Here is a 24,415-nt window from a genome sequence, read left to right on the forward strand (position 1 = left end):
TTGAATCCCAGTATCTAACTCCACAGTCTATTTGTTCATTTTTAAAGATTACATCCATACTCTCATCATATGACAAAACAAAGATGGGTGATGCTCTGACTTAAGATATAAGTTGCTCTCGATAGTATGGTGCTTAACCAAAATTTATGAGGTAGCCACATTTTGTTTTGCTTAATGCAAACTTTGATGCTATTGTACTATCAGAGAACATAGATTTGAATATTTCATTTAAATTTAAGCATGATCTTAAAGAAAAATGAGGCATTATAACATTTAAGGTCCATATTATTTCTGCCTTGGTAACCAGAGCTGGAGATTGAAGATCCTCTATAGTAGGTTGTGCCATTTTGTCATTTAAAACCTTGTTTGAATTGAGAAAATGATCTTGCAAGTTAACAAAAGCTGCTTTATAGCCAGATATTTCTGTAGTAAAATCTAGGAATGAAATGTGTAAAAAAAAATGAATTAATATCCGGTAAAGTGCACAGCTAATCAATTTGCTCCAAGCATTCCAAAATTCAAAAATATTTTTAAAAATAAAAAGTAAAAAATCAAATCAAACAACTTAAAAACTACCTGTAAAGAATATATCAGCTGTGTCCTTGTGTCCTATGTGTCCTTGCATGCTCTTTATGCTTCTTACCAATTGCATGAGAATCCAAAGCAGATACTCCCATGTTAGAAATATTAATATCTGTTCGACACCAATTACATCTTGCTTTCTTTGAATTTGAAGAACAAAATTTTACCCAAGAAGAATACTTTTTATTGTATTCCCATTCTGTTTGGAAATGACAGTTCTTTGACTCGGGCATTATGTTAGTTATATTATATATTAATTTATATATATATATATATTATTTGTATACTTTACTTTCTAAATAATTAGTAGAATTATTAATACATATAGTAAAATTAATTAAAATATTTTGATCATTCCAGAAAATACATAATCAAACTAAAATTTTTGTAAAAGATGAAAACAAGAAAACGGAATATATAATATTTCATTTTCTAGTTTTTATAATAAAGAGAAAATATAACTCTATAAAAAAGTTCCAGGATTTTTTGTAAAAAGGGGTGTTTTTCCAGGACTTTTCCAGGACCTATAAAATTCCTGGACTTTTCCAGGATTTCAAGGATTTCAAGGACCGCTGGCCACCCTGGTATACCCAAATAAACTCTGAGTTCATCACTGATATATACATCACAAACAATTCATAGCTAAGGATGCAATTTCTTAATACCATTTTTACACCTTAATCTAAAATAGTGTGCTTTAATTATTCAGAAAAAGAAGTAAAAAACAAAGAATAATGAAAGAAAAGATTGCTGCCCCATGCCAACCCTTAGTCAATGATCAATAAATTAGTTCACTGCAAATTAAGAAAAAACCATTACAGATTTTATCTTCAAATATAAAAATATGTTAAGAGAAAACAAAAAAATATATATTAGTTCATGGTTTATTAAGTAAGTGTGCTTGTGGTTTAAGGCTTTATTTTTTTAAAACAAAACTTCAAAACACCTTTTTGTTATCATCAACAATTCTGAACTTACTATTGTAAAAAATTAAAATTAAATTTCTTAATGCCATATTTTGTCCATTATGACTGCCTATAAAAACAATTATAAATCATTTATGGAGTCGTAAAATTAAATTTGTAGAATTCAATTATGCACAACTTATAGTTATAGGAGTGACACAATATCATAACATAAGTGACATAATGCATTTAAATTTCACATAATGCATTTAAATTATTTTAATTTTATATATGGTAAACTTAATGATTTTTTTAGTATTTATTGCTTTGATAAAACTCAGTAATTATAAAACTAAAAATTAAAAATGATTCCATTCAAAACTAAAAAAAAAAAAAATACTTTAAACCAACAAAAATATAAGATCAACATGTTTATAAAATCAAATCGATTACTGATAAGGAAAAAGTACAAGATAAAAGTTTTAATGAGATCATAATGATCTGAAGCAACTAATGGAGAACAAGGAGAAACAGAGCACTGGCTAGGTTCAAAGACTCAAATCAAGGAGTGAAGGTGATTAAGGTTGCCTAGAAAATAAGTTACAAAGATAAGTAATTTGAATAAGAGATTGAAAAAGACAAAATTTGAGCTTTAGAGCCAAAAAAGGGTCAGTGGAAAAAAGGGTCAGTGGAAAAAAGGGTCAGTGGAACCCATTTAGTGTGATGAGGACTAAAGTCAGTAATAGCAGTATTGTCTTATGGATGGTGAAAAAGATTATATAAAAAGTTTTTTCAATAGAAATGTTTCATATTTCTCTCTGGGCTTTCATTGTTCAGTCTAGTTCAAGCACTGCAGATTACCATCAAATATAATAAAAATATTAATTTCCATTGGATAGAATTTTTGGCTAGTGAGCAAAGACTTATTATATGCCAACACTTTTTTTATGGTACATACATATGCACAATATAAAAACACCCTTATGCATAAATAGTCTCAAACATATTGTGGCAACATTTTTTTAACTATCTTAATTAAATGTTTGATCTCATCCTTTTTACCGCCCTACATAGTTTTTAATATTTGATGTTGTAGTGGTTTCGTTGTTTTTCTTGCTATATTTTATTCAAAATCTGTTTTTTTGATTGGTTAGCAACATTCAATCTAGGTATCTATGACTGTGTTAAACTTTGTATGATTTTTTTTTTTTTAATAATTTTATATATGTTTCTATATCTTATCAAATACCAATTTTAGTAATTTGTTGAGTTTTTAATAAAGTTTTATCTAACAGCATTTATCACATTGGTAGTGTATTTAAATACTTTGTAGTTTCTTTTATTACTTTATATTATCATTTATATTTTATTCTATTGTTTTTTATTATTTTTGTTAAAAATTTTAATAATATTTTATTCTATATATTTATCTTATTATATATATATATATATATATATATATATATATATATATATATATATATATATATATATATATATATATATATATATATATATATATATATATATATATTTATATATATATATATATATATATATATATATATAATAAGATAAATATATATATATATATATATATATATATATATATATATATATATACATTAGTGACCATAGGAATGGACACCCCTGTAATTTTTACCATTTTTTTTAGAAAAGTTGACATACCATGCATTTGGTGGATTTGTGTATAATGTAAATATAACGCAATAATGCTACACTTAACATTATTATAAATATGCGATGGGAACAACACACCTGTCCAAAATTGGTAGAAACTACTTTGAATCCCCCAAGAAAAACCCTTTGGAGGGATGATTTTGGTATTTTTCCTGATCACAAAAATGTAAAATTTGAAATCATCTGTAACCGTCCGTGGAAGAAAATTTGATTTGAAAAATTTCTTTGTTTTAAGATAATTTAAAACAATGGTTTAATATTTCATTTGCATTTTTGCAGCATTTTAGGATAAAATAGCAATCAAATACTTAAATAAATACTCAAATAACAATTTTTTTTGCAATAACTTTAGCTTTCCTGGAATTTAAAATATTTAAAAGTCAACAAAATTTTTTTCGGGAAATAGCAAATTCTCTGATACTTTACCTTTAGAATTAGACCTTTATTGAGCAAAATTTTGTTAAAAGTCTCAGAAAAATGTTAAACTCAAAGAAAATTCATGAAGACTGTAGAAAAACAGTTTGTATCTTTTGCTTGAGAAAATGTACAAGAGAGTTGAACAATTAATTGATCAATACAATTGAAACTGTGCTCCAAATGAAACTTGACATATCAGACTCTAGAGTTCCAAAAGGGATTTGTGACACATGCAGGATTGCTCTTGGAAAGAAGAAAAATGGTGAGAATGTTTCACTTCCTCTTATGTTTCAATTTGAAACTATAAAAGTCAGACCTTCAAATCGGGAACAGGACTGTGACTGCCTGATTTATCAAATAGGACTTTTGAAGTCTTATGAAAAACACCCACTGGAGACTTCCTCTGAACATTCACAGTCTTCTTCAAACCAAAAAAGATGTTCAGAGTGCTTGTCAATTCTTGGAAAAGGAATATCACATAACTGCTCTGACTTCTCATTTCATGAAAACATGAGAAAACTAGCAATGAGGGATTCTCTTGTCAGTGAGCAATTGCAGCTTCAGTTGTTACTTTCAAAGAAGCATCTCCACATGGAACTGTCAAATTTGCACAAAGCAGAGGTGGCCGCCCTTTGTGTCTCACAAAAGGTACATAAATTTATGCTAAAATTACTATTGTGTTATGTACAAGCTTTAAGACTAAGCATTCTTATCCTTAGTTTACTATTTTAAGAAATCACAGACACGTTATCAAAAAGCCCCTTGTAAAAAGAGATATGTTTGTTAGTTATCTCTTATAATAAAATAAAAGATTAGTTAGTGTTTAATGTACCCTTAAATTTGAGATAGGGCAATGTTTGAATAAGTACAAAATTTATTTTGTTGCATGATAAAGTACACCAAACTTAACTTACAAACATATCAAATAATTATCCAGGTTTAGTGTAGTGTCAAATCAGTAAATGCATATTTTCTTACACATTTAGACTAGCACCTAGCCAAAGATCAAAATTTGTTAATTAGATAGTCAAATGCTTTTTACTACTTATGTTTGTTTATCCATCATAATATCATTATACTTTAAGTGTCTATTTTACTTGTAGCAAACAAATACAACTATATATAAATGAAGCTGTCTGCTCATTTCACTCAAACTGAAATTGAAGTCTGCAATGACAAATCACAGAGAAGGAAGCAATTGGTTGTACACTGCAAAAACCTAGGAGAACTTCTGAATGATGTCCTGCTTCAAAGACAAGTCTATACACAGCACATTGTGAAGCTTGGTCTAGATGGTGGTGGTGGCTTCTTTAAGGTCAGTCTGGGCATTAAAGAGATGGAGCAAGTGTTAGAGTCTGGGTTTCCACCTTGCAAGAAAACCTTGATATCACAAGTAGCTAAAGAAAGTGGAGTGAAGCGTCAACTTCTTGTTGCTGTAGCAGAAGAAGTTCCAGAAAACTACAACAATGTAAGAAAAATTTTGAATCTTATTCATCCTGAGGGTGCCCATTTCCTCATCTCATGTGATTTGAAGTTAGCCAATATTATCTGTGGTTTGCAGTCCCATTCAAGCACTCACCCATGCACTTGGTGTGAAGTTGACTCAAAGGATTTGTCTGCATGTGGAAGTCCTGGAACATTTGGTTCATTAAGAAAATGCTTCAAAGCATTCCAGGACAACGGTAAGGACTACAAAAGAGCCAAAGATTTTAAGAATGTTGTCCATGAGCCTCTCAGTGGTGTCTGCCTGCTTTGGAATGACCCTGGAACCTGACTATTATGAAAAACTATCATCATTCCAAGCCTCCTATCTGGCTCTTGACAGAGTAAGTGTTACTCCAAAAGTCCATGCAGTGTTTTACCACATCAAACACTTCATAGAAAAGAATCAAGACTCCCTTGGAAAATATAGTGAGCAGGCCACTGAAGCTCTTCACCACAGCTTCAAGTCTCATTGGAGCAGATACAAGTGGCCAGTAGACCATCCAGAATATGGAAAGTGGCTGCAAACTTGTCTCGTAGACTACAACAGCAAGAATATCTAAATTGGGAGTAAAAACTATTTTTTTATTTTGCCAGTAAACTAAGATTTTTTTTTTTTTTAGGAATGAGTAATTTAAAACTTTCTTCCTTCTCAGAACACACAGAATACTTCTTTTTATTCCTATCAATATTATGGACATGATTGTGGTTTCATGTGTGGTTAAGAATGTTTTGCAATGTAGAATTAAAAAACTAATATTTACTAAAGAATACATCACTTTATGAAAATGTCACAAAGTTTTTTAAATCTTTACCTTATGTTTTAATCTAGTTATGTAAACATATGATAATATTTATGTTTAAATATAAACTTTCAAATTTGAATGCTCTAGAAAATCAAAATAAACAGAATGCTCTCATTTTCTCTCTATTGTGTAGGATGTAATTTTCAAATCAAATTTTCTTCCAAGGACGGTTACAGATGATTTCAAATTTTACATTTTTGTGATCAGGAATATTACAAAAATCATCCCTCAAAAGGGTTTTTCTGGAAGGCTTCAAAGTAGTTTCTACCAATTTTGGACAGGTGTGACAAATTAACCACACTCTTCGCGGAGTCCTTCATCATTCAACTGAGTTTATAATTCTAAATGATGGTTATGGCCTTGGCAATTTATCAAAGGAAGGTCTAAACAACAAAGATATTAGAAGCTATTTGAAACTTCTCTCTTGTAAGACTTGCATCTAGAACAACTTACAGATGTGATGAGTCGTCTTTTAGAGAGATCGGATCCTTGTGTTTTAAACTGAATTATTCATTCGCATCCTCCAAAGTTATGCCAAGATTGTTGTTCAAATGAGCATACAAGCAGATCTTATGAGCATATGTTTTCAAAACCAAAGAGATATTTTGATGATTGAAAGATAAGATATGTTTAAAAACCTTATTTATGATTAATTATAAAGTTATTAACATTTTTCACTATTTTAACTTAAATTTTCTTTTCTTTAAGTATATTTTATAAATTACTTTTTTAATTGTCATCTAAAAAAAAACTTAACTTTGAGTATTTATCAAAAAAAACCAATTTATCAAAAATGACCAAAATGGTAATTTGAACCCAGTCCACAAATTTAGTTTAATATTAAAAATTTAATTTTAGCATCAAGAGTCATCTTTCTTGTGCTGATGGTGCAAAGAACTTTTTTCACTTGCTGAAGCGGTGTCATGAGCAAAAGATTAGAAAATATTGTAACCTGTGTTGCAGAACAACAGCTACTTTGCCGACTTTTTATTCTTAGATCTGGTGTTTGTGACAATGATGATTCTGTGCGACATTTCTGTTGTGACAAAATAATTCATTTGAGAAGTAATTTGGTAGTTTTTCTGTGTGTGTTTTTGATTACGCATCAAACTTAATGCCAATGCTTTTGATCAAGTCAAGCATCAAGCTTAATGCCAATGCTTTGACTTATATTATCTTAATTGACTAAAAAATTGCGCTAACGGTTATTACACACGGGTACAAATTAGGTTATGTAATAATTTTTTGACTTGATTGTATATAATTATAAAGGAATTATAAAAGCAATTTTAGGCTATTTTTTTTTTTTTTTTTTAAGTGTTGTTTCACCTAGGCTAGCCTATTAGATGAAGAATAAATTGACTTAATATCATCTATATAATAATGCTGAACTTAATACTAGTAGCGTCCTTTTGAGCGTGTTTGACACGGAATTCTTGGCAGCCATTGCAACTGAGGTAATGGCAAGAAAAAGTCGCAGCAATTTTTTTATAAAAAAATGTAAACAAAAGTTTATGCAAATAGCTAACTTATGTTAACTTCAAATTATGTACTGTTCAAAGATATACCAAGCTTTACATTTTAACTTTTATTTGAAAATTGCATTGCGACAATATATAAAATTTTTATTTATCCTAAATTTTATTTATAGCAGTTATTTGCTGTTTTATAAAGCCTTTTGTTTGTTAAATACTATTAAAAAATTTGTTGTACAAGACACCTTGATGGCCAAAGTGGTTAGCTCACAGCATTTCTAATGTGCATCATTGAGGTTCAAATCCTTGTGAAAGCACTTTTTTTTTTTCAATTTTTTTCAATTTTTTAAAATACAAAAATAAAACATTTTTAAAATTCTTTGGATATTATATACATAACATGTATAAAGATATTATATATTATAACAAACGAAAAGGGGAGAATTTTTAAAAAATATTAAAATTTCTAAAAATATCAAAACAGCATTAGAAATTGTTGGGCATGTACCATATAGAAATACTTATGTTGTTGTATGTTGTTGTATGTACCATGATAAAAATTAATGCAATCAGGTAATTAGCTCAAGTAAAAATTATGGTCTGAAACTTAATCAAAAAATATATATATACAACCAGATTGAAAAAATTGAAAACATTTTGTATTAAGGGGCAGATTTGAACCTATCAATATCAATATCAATGACAGCACACTAAACCACTGAACTATCAAAATTATGCAAGTAAGAGAAAAACAAACCATTTTTCTAAATCTCTTATATGAAAAAAGTGTATATGTTAATTTTTTTTGCTCTTAAAGCAATTTGTATTGTTTTTCTACCGTTGACTATCGCAGAACTGGTCCTGCTAAACTACCAACAATACTTTTATGCAGATCTATTTATTTGTAATTGTATAAGTGGAAAAAGTCAGATTTTTTCTTATTATCTTTGTTACTAAAATAAAGTATATCACAAAAATAAGGAAAATATTAAATTCTATTTATTGGCAAAACGAAAACAAATTAAACCTTTTGCAAATCCAGAAAACCGTTCTTTAACAACTTCAAATCTATATTAAGTTCTGGAATGCTAAACAAGAAAAAGTACACATTTTTCAAAAGTATTAAAATAATAATTATTTTAAAAGTATTAAAAAAATTTATAACTCACTTATATTTAATAGCATTTTTGACATCAAATAATTCTTCTTCAAGATTATACACTTGTGGAAACTAAAGATTTAAATACAACATATTAAAACATGAATCAAAACTTTGCTAAATAATAAGTTATGCAAGATTGTGTAGTGGTCAGTGGAACAAAAGAAGATAGCCCACATGAGAAGCATCATGGTATTATTTGACCCACCATTTTACATTTACAATGTTGATGTTTTAAATTAATCATAATATTATTTTTATTATTTTAATCATTATTATTATAATTATTGCTATTGTTACTTTTATTATTATTATTGATAATATTTTTATCTCTTGTTTTTTGTTAATATAATTGTTTTATGTTTTTTTCATTGTTAATTATTACTTTTTATCAATTTTATCAATTATTATTGATATTATTTGGGGCAACCTAAAAAAAGGTCAGTAAGGAAAGATAATCTGATAAAACATAAAGTAAAGTAATCAGTAAGAATGTTGCCATTCATCAATATAGTAATACCAACAATTTGTGATATTTATAAGCAGTAGACAACTGAGTTTTATATGAGTTGAAGCTCACCAGCCAATGCTATTCCAAGCTGTCACAAGAGACAATGCTCAAGATTGACTGTTCTAAGCAATTCAAAACTTTTTATCAAGACTGGATTATACAGCAAATATTTTAAAAGTAAGATGTCAGCAAAATTATTAATATAGACACAAAATAATATAAAACCAAAATTGAGTTTACTAAAAACAAAAGAGTGTGCTTCCTATCAAGAACAGTATTAACACTGTAATTAAAAAGGAATGTTTTCCAAAACTTTCCCAGATACACCATATGAAAGAGTCAGTGAATAAAAGCAAGCTACAAATTCTGTTATCAAATTAATATATTCTTTCATATATGTCAGACTTTACTGAAAGCCTTTGGTATGTCCAGAGTAATACCTCTTCCATCTGATACACAATAAAACCTTTCTGTTATTTTAGCTAACAAATTATCAGTACAACAAAAGGATCAAAGCTGTATTGAGTAAGTTATTAGACTCAAAATAAGATTTAAGCAGTTTGTTTATTACAAACTAAACTTACTTATTAATAATAGTAGATTAAGTGATAGCTAGAGAGGTTAGAGTCATCATTAAAGTTTTTTAAAATTGGAACACAAGTGCCATTTCCCAGCAGCCAAATAAGATTTAGTTTAGCACTTGTTAAAAAGTTGTAAGAGAGGTCTGGTGAAGACCTTTAAATTATTTTCAGGATTGAGGATTCAGATTCAAGAGATGAATTAGAGTTCTTTACAAACCATGCTTTACCCTTATTCTTGGGAGAGATAATAAGATCAGATCCATTTATAAGAGATAGTAGAATGTTTAATTTGGCTTTGTTGATGACTATCAAAATTTTTTGAGAATCTCTAGTTTCTCTTGTTGGTCTAAAGAAAAAAAAAAGAAATTCTCAAAAAAGCTTAGATTGTTTTAATTTTATATTATTGACAAATTAAGTAAGTTCAAATCTTATAGAAAAAATGAAAATTTTTTAAATAGTTTTTTGAAAATAGAAGCCATAAATCGATTTCAATTTTTACCATTTTTTAATCTTTCTGATTTAAAACTTTTCATGGTATTTTTGCTTGAAAATCAACTTTTTCAATACTTTTGGTTTAATTTTTTAAGAAATAAAAAATTATAGTATAATGGATAGGTTATTACTTTGTATTAACCTATCCATTATACTATAATTTTATGTATCTTATATAATAATTTTATGCATCTATTATAATAAATTATGTATCTTGAATAATTTTTTATTTAAGAGGATACTCATATTTTTAAAATCTTTCTTTTTACAAAGAAACTGTTCAAGCAAGTAGATTTGAACAATGAAATAAGCCATGTGTCATAAAAACATAAGGAGATATGGTAGAGTTATTTGCTTAGAAGACAAGTTTGGTAACTACTCCACTACCACATTGATATGCAAGAGTTTGCAATTGAATATAATATGAGAAACTTTATAAGAATAAATTGCAGCTTTTTAAGAAATGTTTCAAATGTGGTTTCATTATATGTCAAGAAACTGAAATATTTTACTTCAATTAAAGTTTACAATATCAATTAAAAATATTTGAATTTTCAGGGGTTTTTTTTCATTTTTGTTATTATGGCATAAAAATAATGAACTTAAATCTAATTTTAAAGTTATTAAATGAAAAATAAAAAAAATAATTATTATTTGTATATATTTTATAAACTATGAATTTTTATTCAATCAATAACCATTTAATAAACTTTATAGTTTTTCATTAAAATATAAAAACTATTAGAACAAATACAGAAGAAAAGAAAAAAACATAATATAATTTTATATAATATATAGTGAACTTAAATAAAATCTTTTTATTTAAGTTCACTATATATTATATAAAACAAAAAAATTAAAAACTATTAAACATTATACCTTTTTACTTAATAAATCCACTATATAATGCAATAATGTTATTCTTTTATCTAAGCTTGACTTTGTATCTATAATTTTATTCAAGCTTATGACTTTGAAACCTATGAGTACATCAAGATAAAATCAATAACTATTTTTAAAATATTTAAAATATTTATATCAACAACTAATAAAAGTTTAAAAATATTTTTATTTAACACAGAAACGCACCAGATGCATTTGATCTACTTCCTTTATTCATATAATTGCCTAAACACAAGATAATTTCTAGCAAAGTGCAAAGCCTTTTACTTCGTGAAAGTTGCCTACAAGCAGATACAATACCTGAAAAATTAAAATATACAGTTTAGGAAAAAAAAGCAAGTAAAAAGATATCAGAAAAGAATTGAAAATCTTTGTGAGGAAGATAATTAAAAAAATAAAATGCATATAAAAATTTTCAAGAAAAGAAAAATTGAGGAAGATATAGATTCAAATAAATCAATATTAGTCTTTCATATTTTAGTTTTTATTCTATTATTGAATTCGAAAAGTGTTTTTCCATCTAAATAAATGATGCATGGGTAGGAAGAAGCTTGGATGCTAAGTTTATCATCTTCTTTAGCAGTAACTCGCATTTTTTAAGCTGTTTGCTTCATCTTTCTAGATATTGTTGACCTGCTGCTACTTACATTTTTGAAATCAACGCAAGAACTATCAAGGATTACAGCAGCAACCTTTGTCAAAAAACTGGGAAAAATATCAGCAATTGTAGCAATTAGGGCAACACTACCGGAAATAATATCTCTTATTGTATTGCTGGTTTGAATATACTCTCAATAATAGAATGAGTTTTTTTCATTTTGTATTTCACTTTTCTTTACCACTATATGTATTTCACTTTTCTTTACCATTATACAAAATATGGTCTGGATGAACTATGTGTAGTTACACATAGTTCATCCAGACCATATTTTAAAAATCTGGAAAATTAATTGGGTAAAATATCCGGAATATATTTTCCTCCTAATTTTGCTTTTAGCTGAGTTGTTTCTAATTTTTTTTTAACTTTTTTTAGTTTTGTATGAGCAATGAGTGAAAAAGCTTAAAAAATAAATATATTGCGAAAATATATACCTGAACTTGTATGTATGGAAAACATTTTGGATATCCCGAAAAAACAAAAGTTAAGAAAAATATCTGGATAAAAGATAATTCCTCAATTATAACTATCATTTTTTGTAACTCTTGCTTATTTTTTCTTAAAATTTCCATATTCGCATCTTGAAAACTTTGTTTTTTTGACACCCCTACACTACAGCATACATAATTACATACATAATTTCATACATACTAAAATACATACATACATACATGCATAAATACATACATACATACATACATACATACATACATACATACATACATACATACATACATACATACATACATACATACATACAATGCTTCACTTATGCTCATTTGAGCGTGTTTGACATGGAACTCTTGGCAGCCATTGCAACCAGGGTAATAACAAAAAAGAGTCCGAGCACTTTTTTTATAAGAAAATGTGAAAGAAAGTGTATGCAAACATCTAACTTATGTAAACTTCAAATTATGTAATATTAAAACATATATCAAGTTTTACAGTTTTACTTTTACTTGAAAATCGTATTGCGACAATATCTCCTTTAATCTGATTTATAGCATTTTATTGCCATTTTATAGTTTTTTGTTTATTAAATAGTGTTAAAACCTTTATCAAACAATATGCCTTAGTGGCCTAACGGTTAGCTCTCAGCATTTCTGAAATGAAATGGTCTAAAACTTAATAAAGATTAATCTTAATAAGCCCGTCCTGCTAATTCAGAAGGTACTGGGGTGGCCCGTAGCTAGCAAAAATTTTACTATACTAAAAATAGAACTTAATTATAATTCAAAGTTTTTTTTTTCCTATATCTATTTTTTTTGCTATAAATATGTATGACCAAATTAAAAAAATTGAATACAATAAAAATGTGCTTACATATAAACAGTATATATGAACAAATATATATATAAACAAATGTTATATGCCAATGTAAAAAATCCACCTATATAGAGATGTATATGATGTTGTATAAGTGGATTGTGTGTAATATAAAGAAACTTTTCTAATAATTATAAGTCTTTTTTGCTTAAACTTTGTATTTTTGTATTTATGATATTGTATTTAAAAAAATTTATGTCCAAGTGTCTCATCCAAGCGGAAAATTTGAAACTTCGATTTTAGAATTGCCATGACTTTACCCTCTCTTGAGAATTTTTGTTTGCTAGAATTATGTCATCTTCTTAGTTCCGCCATTTGTATAGCATTATGTACAAACATCTGTAAGAATAAATGTCTTTAGCATAAGTTGAGTTTGCTGGGCGTATATTGAACAATTGTGTTTAATATATGTATAATATGAGAAAACTTTAAAATTTTATTTTAACAATGAGAAGTTTTTTTGCTTTATATATTTTTTTGCTATAAATATATATAGCCAGATTGTAAAAAATTAATTCAGTTTAGGGGAGGACACCCAAAACAACACTAATAAAAGTGCACTAAACCACTGAGCTTTTGAAGATGCTTTTTTTTTTGCTTTTAAAGCAATTTTTTAGAATGAATTATTTTACAAAAAAAATTTGAAGTAAATGAGCAATAAGTATAGAAATGATTGGTGTGGAATAGATAAGTATACAAATGGTTGGTTTAGCAAAGATCTGTATTTTACAGATTTGGAGAGCTAGAATATATATATATAAAGAAAAAGTATAGAAAAGGTCGGTGTGAAATAAACTTAAAAAGACCCGTATATTTACGGGTCTGGTCAGCTAGTTAGCTAATATTGAAACACAAGCTGTTGTAAAAAATAAAATCTACCATTTCAAAACTCTGTTAAAAAAACACACTGGTAATTTTAATTTGATTTTAGATATTGAGATATTGAAGATCTAGCTACTGCATGTTATTTCTGTCATAATGTATCTAGGTGAAATTCTAAATATTAGAATAAATTCATTAATCAAAAAATTTATTAAACATGATCAATTTTGCTACTTTGCAATCACTAAAAAATTTTTAAAATCATATCTAGGTAAAAGTTTTGATCACCATACTATATGCTACACTTAAAATAATTGAAGGTTTTAAAAGACACCACAATAAGGTTACCACATCTCTGCACCTTCTTTTAAAATTTTAACTAAAGTTTTAATATATCCATAAATTTTTTTAAAATTTTGTTTACTTCATGTTTAAACATTTGTAGTTTTTCTTATACAATGCACAGAAATGTTCAATTAGCTTTTGGTTGGTGATGATGACAGCAACAAAAATGAAAATGATGACAATGATGATGATGATGATGATGATGATGATGATGATGATGATGATGATGATGATGATGGTGGTGATGATGATGATGATGATGATGATGATGATGATGATGATGATGATGATGATGATGATGATGATGATGATGATGATGATGATGATGACGATGATGATGACGATGATGATGATGGTATTTTAAATTAAATAAAATGTATGATATTTTAAATTAATATATGCTTTTAAAAGAATCATAATAATAAATCTTACATTGAATTTTTGGTTTAATCTCAGATATCCTTTCAGTAAATGTTTTTTTATAACAAAGTGCTTTCAATCGTTCTTCAAAATGAACAATTCTTAAAAAAAGATATATTTAATACATTCTAAATACTACTAATTAAAAAATATTATTAAAATGAAATTTAGTTTATAAGTATCACTATTCCTCATTTAGACAGCCAGGAAAAAAGTTGTGCCACCCAAATAAACTTTGGTTTAGTATAACATTTAATTAAAAAAGATTATTCTACTTCCTCCAAAATTTTAAACAGCTGCTAAAATTTTTCATTATGTCTTTCTTTTACATAGCATGTAATGCTTCACCACATTGATCAGCATATGTTCCAAAAATACATCTATGATACTTGATAAATGGAACTACATAATTTTACAAAGAGAAACTTAAATTATATCAAAAATTAAATAAGCAAGTATTTTTAACATATCTAAAATTGTTAAGTTATTAAACAAAGGAAGTGAGATGATCGTAAGTATATCAAAAATTGTTTAATATTAGCATTTGAGTTATTGCCTACCAAATATGGTAGGGCAACCTCCTCTAAAGAATATTTTTAGAGTTCAATCACTCATTGAAACCAGGTCATAGATCTAAAAAAAGAGCTCTTAGTAATAATACAAATCTCATCATAAGGTGCTGTTTTCTTGAAGCTATAAGTTAATGTAGAATAGTTTTGGGATCTTCTACTAGGAAGATTTAGGAGGATTTATTATTCACACATTTTTGTTAAATCCAGTCTCAACAGTCTCACCAAAAATCTAAGATCCTAGAGTCAGGAATATTTAGATCCTGTTGATAGGGTTTCACACTAAAGACATATTCTTAAACCAGCATGAGATGAGACCAAAAACTTTAATCAAAGATTATCTTGAATTGAACTTTCATCAAATTTAATTTTTTTAAAACAAGTCATGGATTCTAACTGGATTCTAAAACAACTGTTTTCCATATACCTAGCATCTTTAGACTCCACTGTTTCAAAACATTCATGAGTTTATATTATTCCTTTCAGAATAAAGCATAGTTACAATAGTTTTTAAGAATGATTCTTTAAAATAAAAACCTGAAAGTTATGCTGTTGCATTATATTTAAATAAAATTACACAAGTCTCTGAAAAATCCAGCATCTCTATAAAGAACTCATTTGGTCCCATTTGAACTCAATCTAAATAACAAATATTAAAAAAAAAAAAAATAGTTATTAAGAAAATCAATTAGTCAATACTCAATATACGCCCTTATCTACAATCAATAAACTGCTAGATTTATTGATTTGAGATAAATTAAGATAGATTCTTCAATTTAATTTAATTTTTCAAAGATGTTTGATGATGATCTCTTACTAGAAATCTTAAATGTTTTTTTAGTAAAAAAGTACGATTAGCGGAACATCAAACTGCAAGTTGTTTTAGTTCTAAAACAGTTTGCAGTTCTTTAACAATTTGAACAAACAATTGCCTGAAAGATTACCTAGCAGTTTTGTTTTTGCGTGTGCTAACTTTTACAGTGAGCTATTTTTTGTGTGGACATATAAAAGTTAGATCTAGGTGCTATTTGCCTTTCAACTTTTCTTTCAGTATTCATGCTTCAACCAGTTCTATTTGAAGGCGAACAAGATAACGAGATAAAAGTAAACTTATAAGAATCAAAATGACTATTTCTTTCACACAGAGGTTGTGGAAAACCTTGAATACTAAAATACTTTGCACATAAAGCCTTTTTACTTTAAATCAATCTTGAAATTATAATTTATATAATACAAGTAACTAAATATTTAAACATTTATTTGAACATATACTTAACTAGCGATTAAACTCAATTAATGCACCATTATTCTTAAAAAAACAATATACCGAGAAATAAATATTTTATAGCAGTATAACTAGGCTTATTTAATTTGTTAAAAGAAATTACACATACACAACTGGTGTACAAACAGCTTGCGCGAACATTAAAACAAAGTTGCGCAGAGTAGCGGATAAAGGGCCATTTTTGGAAAACCATTAATTTATTGTATATTTTAAGTTGTCATCAATTATATATCAAACATATAAAATTGTTATGAATAAATTATTTCTTCTCATTCCGGATTTTTAGTTGTCACCCGTTATTGTAACAGTAAAAACCACAGAGATTCTGAATCGATTCAATGTTGTCAGATTCAAAAAACTAAAATAGTCACTTATGTTTTTGTTTTTCACTCATGGAGTTCCTGGTTTGCGCCCAGGCTAGTAACAAAAGTTGGAGTAAAATATTCAAACCTATCAGTTATCAATATCTATAAGTTAGGATTTTTTACATTTTTTTAAAATTGGTTGTTAAGAATCAAATAATTTTATAATTACGTATTTTAGTCCCTGATAGGATGTTGGGAACAATTAACTTTGTAAAATAGTTGTTGAGGAAATTAAACTGTTTGTTTTATTTCATATCAAATTTGTAAGCATTTAAAAACACTTACCATAAGATTTTTGCATTTTAAAAATTTTCATTTTTAGATAGCTGCTGAATTAGACTATTATGATAGAAATGGGTTAGGCTATTATCATAGAAATGGCTGAATTAGGCTATTATGAGAGAGTATTATACTAAACCATATTATAAGTGACACAACATTTATCCTGGCAGTCTGGCAAATAGCGATTTATCATAATAACATAATAAAATCTAGTATACTTTGAAAATACTTCACATAAAGAATGTTTATATTTGATAATATACAAAATAAAATAAAAAGACATCAGAATATATACATATATATATATATATACATACAGAATATATATATATATATATATATATATATATATATATATAATATATATATATATATATATATATATATATTATGGTGATGACTTTTATACAACCTCATTTCCCTGTATCATAATTTGTTGAGCTTTCATTTAAGATTAAATAAAATATTACATTCAAGGCGATTTGATCAAAAAATACGCACAAAATGATTTTAAAAATTTTAATTATTAGCTTTTTGGCCAAATTTTAGAAGTCACTGTAAGCAGATACAAAATTAAACAAAAGCTGTAGAGTCACATGCATACAACATATAGGATCATCAAACGCACAAGGAAGTCAAATGTTCATGATAATGTCATTAGAGAGGATGAATCTCAGTGGGAGGTTGCCCTTGTTGCAACTGGAGTCGTGCAATTCTTGCATAACTTTGATGGCACGATTGCAGCACTGGTTGCTTTGGGCACTGTTGATTGGAGTGTCATCTATTTTCCAGTGAGTTTTCAAGCAATTGAGAGCTTTTGGGTAGTCATTCAGAGCTTCAGATAGTTCTTCAAAATCTTCAACACAAAACAATTGACTGCTGAACCAATGGTCAGCCCATGAGTAAGAAATGAATGAACAGATTTTACGCAACCTGATCCGGGTTTCAGGCATCAGAACAAATGCAAGAAGGGTTAGAATGGCACAAGAGTTCCAGCGTGCATTGCTGATGTTTGGAATTTGTTTGAAATTCACAAAGGAGATCTCATACCTCTCAGTTAAGTAACAGAAGACACAAGTGAGGTGGTAGAGAAACTTCATGTCATCTCTCCAGCCACCTGTTTCCTTAATCTCAGTTTTACTGTTGCTGAAGGCTGTTTTAAATTTATTGTAATTCTCATCAAACCCTGCACAAAGAAATACTCGATGTTTGGTAATTTAGTCGACCTATGGAGCTCATCGTTCATGACAACACAAAGAACGCGGTCTACCATATGGTGCTGGCAACTGATTAACTTGGTTTTGAGGTGACATTTCTCTTCGAACATTTGCCGCAGCCAAACAACAACGCCTGTCTTCTTGCCGGTAATCACATTTGTTGTGTCAGCAACAATTATCACAATTGATCCCCACAGGTTGAACTCCTCTAACACATCCTGAAGTCTTTCTGTGATTGTTTGAGCTTTTCCATCATTCAATTTTAGCGCAGTCAACTTAATTTCTTTAGATTCATTCTTGAGGACCACGGCCTGATATTCAAAGCTCTCAATGTGTTTGCCAACAAAATGTATGCTCCACTTCTCCAGATGAAGCATGCTCACTAATTGTTTCTTTACCTGAGCAGCTCTTGTGTAGATAGCCTTGTGGATTGCTAATTGAAATGGGGTTGGGATTTCAATGCCCTCACCAGAAAGCTGGCGGAACACCACTGCTGCTCTGTGGGATGACAGCTTTGAGCAAGTAACAAGATGCCTTGCAATGCCTGTTGGATTATGCTTCCTTTTGCTCATTGATGCTGCATTGTCATACTCCCAAGGACTGTCTGTACTGCTCTCGGATGAGTCCATGCTACTTTTGGAACAATCAGATAGTGCTAAGCTGGCAAGTGTGGACACAGTTGCTTCCATTGCCCTCTTTCGCTTGGATGGGTGGATGGTATTGGTAATAGCAGGTTTGCCAGTTGAATAACCAACATGACCTTTGCTCTCAATTTGCAGTTTGTAGAGGTTCTCATTCTCTTTGCACAACCATTCACCTTTCATCTTGGCCATGTCAAACAGTTCATTCAATGAATCAAAGTTTTATATTTTTCTGCAGCACTCGTGGTCTTTCAGAAGTTTTGCTAGTTTTTCACAAATGGCTTGATCAGATACATGCGGAAAGTTCAACGTAAACCAAACGATCTTCTCTCTCAATTCTTTGGCAGTGGATTCAAGAATTTTCAAGTGTCCAATGACGTGGTTTTTCAGGGGCAAGCAATATATAATTGTATTAACAATATATATATATATATATATATATATATATATATATATATATATATATATATATATTGTAGATTTTTGCGAATTTAAGAAAAATTATTATAAACATCCAATAATGCTTTGTTTTGAAACCCACTGAGATAAATTTACTTTACTTTTAATTTGTTTACATTCTTTTTATTCTTTTACTTCAATGAAGAATCTATTACCAATGCAAACTGTTATATTTTACTATTTTACAAAGACTTTTACTGTACAATATGCAAAAGAACATGAATTCATCAACTTTTCTTACATAACAACTTTTAATTTATGCTTACGATTTTAATTATTGCAACTTTATTTAAACCTTTCCCTAAATCTTTTTAAGCCTGCAAGTATGTAACAGTCTCTGGAAACCATATCCAGGGAATACGGTGGATTAGAAGTTCCATTCATTAAACTTCTGATTATTGCAATCAATTTGTGATACAGTACATTATCATTAAACAAGAACTTTTTTTGATAAAATTTTTGTTTTTGATCACTTTAAACAGCTTTCATTGATTTCTATATTTTTATTGCAGTAAAAAAAACACTGCAATAAAATATACCAAAAGTTTATACTGCAATAAAAATAAAATTGTATAATTTTCATTGCAGTGAAACACACTGAAAAAGCACCTTTAACTTATTAGCACATTATTGTTTTAATTAACTGCAAAAAAAATGTGTTGACCACTTCAACAGCTTTTTCATAGACAAATGACAGAATGTTGTTTACAATACCTTCTTTTGCAGATTAGTACTCCTGTTGTTTTGCAGATTAGTACTCTTGTTGTTGAATTGTAATACAACCGCTAGAAAGATTACCATTTAAAGTTTACAAGCTCCTTCAACTCTTACCCACAATTATATTGAGAGTTTTATACCAGAGTTTTCTTTCCCCTTAGTAAGTTGTCCCTTTAAAGTTTTCTTTACCATGAAACCTAAGTTATCCCAATATAGGACCAGTTAAAGCTCATGACCAAGATAAATTATTATGTTTATTATCAAGCTGATGATTTTAACAAAACAATTGTATATGCTTTGTACGTCTTTAATATCAGTTAATATCACTTTAATGTCATCTTTTAGATGTAATTAAAAATATTATGTGTTAATAATTAAAGATAATGAGTTAACACCAGTATAAAGTTTTTTGAACTACATCATAGAAAATGCATTAAATTAAATATAATGCAACATACCTGCTCATTTCATATAGGTATCGATCACCCAATGCAAATTTGAATGCTTCCTTTGAGTGGGATTGAAGCAAAATGCCTTCATCTTGGGTAGGAACAAATTTTAACATCTATAAAAAATAACTAAGAATAAAACTATTGCTGCAAAATAAATAAATTCCAAAAGTATTTTTTTACTTAACCACTTTATGGAGTGAATTTATTTTAACAAACTTTTAAACATAAAAACCTTTACTCTTATTTAAATCATCACATCAATGTTAAAAATAGAGAATGCATTAATCAATGTTATATGTGATGCAGCAAATCTGTGTTGCTTGAAATTCATTAAGGGATAAAATCTCACAAGAAATATAAAATATGATAGAAAAAATCCAGATAAGTCATACAAACAAATGTTCAGTAGGAACAAAAGTTTAATATTGGGAAAAATAATTTAAAAATAAAAGCAAACAATAATTTCATTGTTAAACTATAGCTAGAAAATGCAATTATTAAAGGAAGCAAAATAACATGGAATCAATTCTAGAAATATAAAATATATAAGGTGCTAAGATCAAATAACCTAAAGTAGCAACATAGGTAACCTTCTCCTAATACAACTGTGTCAAATTGGTATTTTGATGAGGTTAACACTTTTTTATTCTCTTGTCAAAACCATAAAAATCATGTTGTCTCAGCCACTAGATGCTAATAGCTAAGACAGCATGATTTTTAAACCCTGACAGTTATTCATAAACCTTGTTTCCGATGCAAACCAATACAAAACCCTTACCATATTTTAATAATAAATTAAATATAATGGAAATATAAAAGTAAATTAAATATAATTTAAAAAAATAAGATGATAAGGAAACATAAAAAACTAATTTAAACTAAGAAGCTATTTTCAAATAACTAGACAAAAATGGAGCTACAAAGAATAAAACTGCCAAAGAAACCAATGCAATGCAAAACAGCAACAAATCTAAATGATAACCCTAAATGTCACATGACATGCTTAAATAACTAATTTTCTTTTTAACATTTGGATTATTAATGCTATATAAGGTGGCTGCAATATGACTATGGCTCTGTAAAGAAATATACAAGCAATTAAAATACATATAGCAGCTATTAGGTAACTCTTGAAAAATAAATTGTAACTGTACATACATTAAATTTCAAAACAATATAACTTTGAAACAGTCTACCTGTTCTAGAATATCTTTGGTAAGTTTTTCTTCAGGATCCATTTTAATCAATGCCATTCGAATTTCATCGTTAGAAAGGTTTATTCGTTTTAGCAAAATCTGACAGTTCTATTGTATAATAAAATATATATATACATATATATATATATATATACATATATATATATATATATATATATATATATATATATATATATATATATATATATATATATATATATATACATATATATATATGTAAATTATGTTAGTGTATTTTACAAATAGAGTGCTCAATGTTCTTAAAGAACAGAGCAATAATTAATTAGTAAAAAACACTTATCTAACTTTTATCTTCGACTTGAAGTTTCACCATTGCTGGATCATCAGGAAGAGTTACTCTTCATCAGGAAGAGTAACTCTTCCTGATGATCCAGCAATGGTGAAACTTCAAGTCGAAGATAAAAGTTAGATAAGTGTTTTTTACTAATTATATATATATATATATATATATATATATATATATATATATATATATATATATATATATATATATATATATATATATATATATATATATATATATATATATATATGTATATATTTATATATATATATATATGTATATATTTATATATATATATATATAAATTGCATAAAAAAGGTGTTTGTTAATATTAGTATTTATGATTCGATTATAATGGCAGATTGTGAGTATGAAATTGATTCTGAATTAGTAAACTTGCTAATTCTAGTAAAGGCAGCAGTGGATGCATTTTGTTAGCATAATACAAACCTTATGGCATTGTGTTGAAGTTTATACTTACAAAATTAAATTAACTAGGTGATGGGGTGATAGTTTTCAGAATGTTTATGATTTTAAACAATAAGATATAATGACTAAGATAGTGCATCTATCCAATATAAATTATAATTATACAATATATATCTTATCCAATACTTAATTCAAGTATTGTTTAACTATAGCTAACTTATAGTGCAACTATCCAGTATAAATTAAGTTGAAGTAATATGTGTTAATTTGGTATAACATGGTAACACTAAAACATTTTGATAACGTATTAGATTCAACCAAAATGTGACTTATATAGTTGTCTAAAAGCAAGAAAATAAATAAATGGATAACAATGAAATTTACATTACATGATGTAATTTCATAAAACATAGAAATGAAACTTATAACCTAAAAACAGATGTTTATGTTTATTAATTGAACATTGGAATACCTAATATAGCAATAAAAGAGTTAAAACTAGCAACTACTGAGAGTCTCTATCAATGCAGATTTGCCAACACCTCAGGTCTTTATTGACCATTCAAAAGATATATATTTGTTAAAGCAAATATATCTTTTTAAAATAAAACAACATATACCAAGTACACATTTTTTTTTATTTTATTTGTTTTTTGATTTAATCTTTTTTAAGATTAGATACCTAAATAAATAATATATAAATAAAAATGCCACTGAATAATGTCAATAAAGGAAGAATTATTGAGATGTCATCACTTGGAATGACTCAAAGAGATACTGCAAGCAAGATAGGATGTGGAAAAAGCACTATTACTGATTTTCTGAAGAAGTATAAGGATAAATAGCCCATTGATCTGGATCTAGAAGAAAGAGAAAAACTATAAAAAGAGAAGATATAAGTATTGTTCAAGCTGCTCATAAAAATAGCCACATTTCTACAGACAAGATAAAAGTAGAAACTGGTATTTACATCTCAAGAAAAACTATAATTCATTGTTTACATAAGGGAAAAAACTTAGATTGTCATTTGACTATCAGGAAACCTTTTCTATTAAGGATTAATGTAGTGCATAAGTTTCAATGGTGCAGTAAACATAAAGACTGGACTAATGATCAATGGAGACAAACTGTTTGGTCAGATGAATCTCCTTTTGTCATTAAATGCGCTTGAAGATTCTATGTGTGGAGATGTAGTAATGATTAATTCATACTATTAGAGTGTATTAAAGCCACTGTTAAGCATCAAAAGCAGATAAAAGTATGGGGATGCTTTGCCTAGCATGCTACAGGAAGAACTCAAAAGAATAAGGGCATTACAGACCAATACCAGTACCATAAGATTCTTGTTTATAATGCAAAGCCAAGTTGCATGGAATTATTTCCTAATGGTAAATATCTATTTCAACAAGATAATGATCCCAAGCACACTGCAAAATGTAACAAAGCATATGTTAAAAAAACATGCTAACCTTGGACTGGTTAAACAGACTTGATTCCATCTGTTCCCAAATGCCTAGTCAATCACTTGATCTAAATCCAATTAAAAACCTATGTTCAATACTCAAAGATAAAATTAAAAAAAGAATGTGTAACAATGAAGTTTGTCTTTTCAATTGAATTAAAGAGACATGAATAGCTTAGAATGATTGTTGTTAAAAAAATTTGTTGATAGTATGCCTCAGAGAATCAAAGCAGTCCTTGCTACAAAACATGATATGACTAAGTACAAATTTAGGAAACTTTGTTTCTAAGAAATCATTCAATAAGGTAATAACAATATAATAATTGTGACAATAATTATTTTGCATTATATATATGTCTGGTAAAACTTTTATTATAGCAACATTAAATTATGTATGTTTTAATGGTTTGACATTAAGTTTCTTCAAAAAA

The 24,415-nt window shown here is 27.8% G+C and overlaps 1 protein-coding gene across 2 annotated transcripts in view; it reads right to left on the reverse strand.

The window, feature by feature from the left end:
* Nucleotides 1-24,415, reverse strand: part of LOC100201451 (disheveled-associated activator of morphogenesis 2) — a 105,707-nt gene that overhangs the window by 16,962 nt on the left and 64,330 nt on the right. For both annotated transcript variants that reach the window (XM_065805203.1, XM_065805202.1), the window contains exons 19-25: nt 21,769-21,876; nt 20,579-20,685; nt 14,598-14,686; nt 11,201-11,314; nt 10,991-11,091; nt 8,538-8,599; nt 8,396-8,456 (exon numbers count right to left, since the gene is read on the reverse strand). In XM_065805203.1, coding sequence (XP_065661275.1) covers nt 8,396-8,456; nt 8,538-8,599; nt 10,991-11,091; nt 11,201-11,314; nt 14,598-14,686; nt 20,579-20,685; nt 21,769-21,876 — 642 coding nt within the window. The remainder of the gene's footprint in view (nt 1-8,395; nt 8,457-8,537; nt 8,600-10,990; nt 11,092-11,200; nt 11,315-14,597; nt 14,687-20,578; nt 20,686-21,768; nt 21,877-24,415) is intronic.

This window comes from Hydra vulgaris, chromosome 09, assembly GCF_038396675.1.
Source record: "Hydra vulgaris chromosome 09, alternate assembly HydraT2T_AEP".
NCBI classification, from domain to species: domain Eukaryota; kingdom Metazoa; phylum Cnidaria; class Hydrozoa; order Anthoathecata; family Hydridae; genus Hydra; species Hydra vulgaris.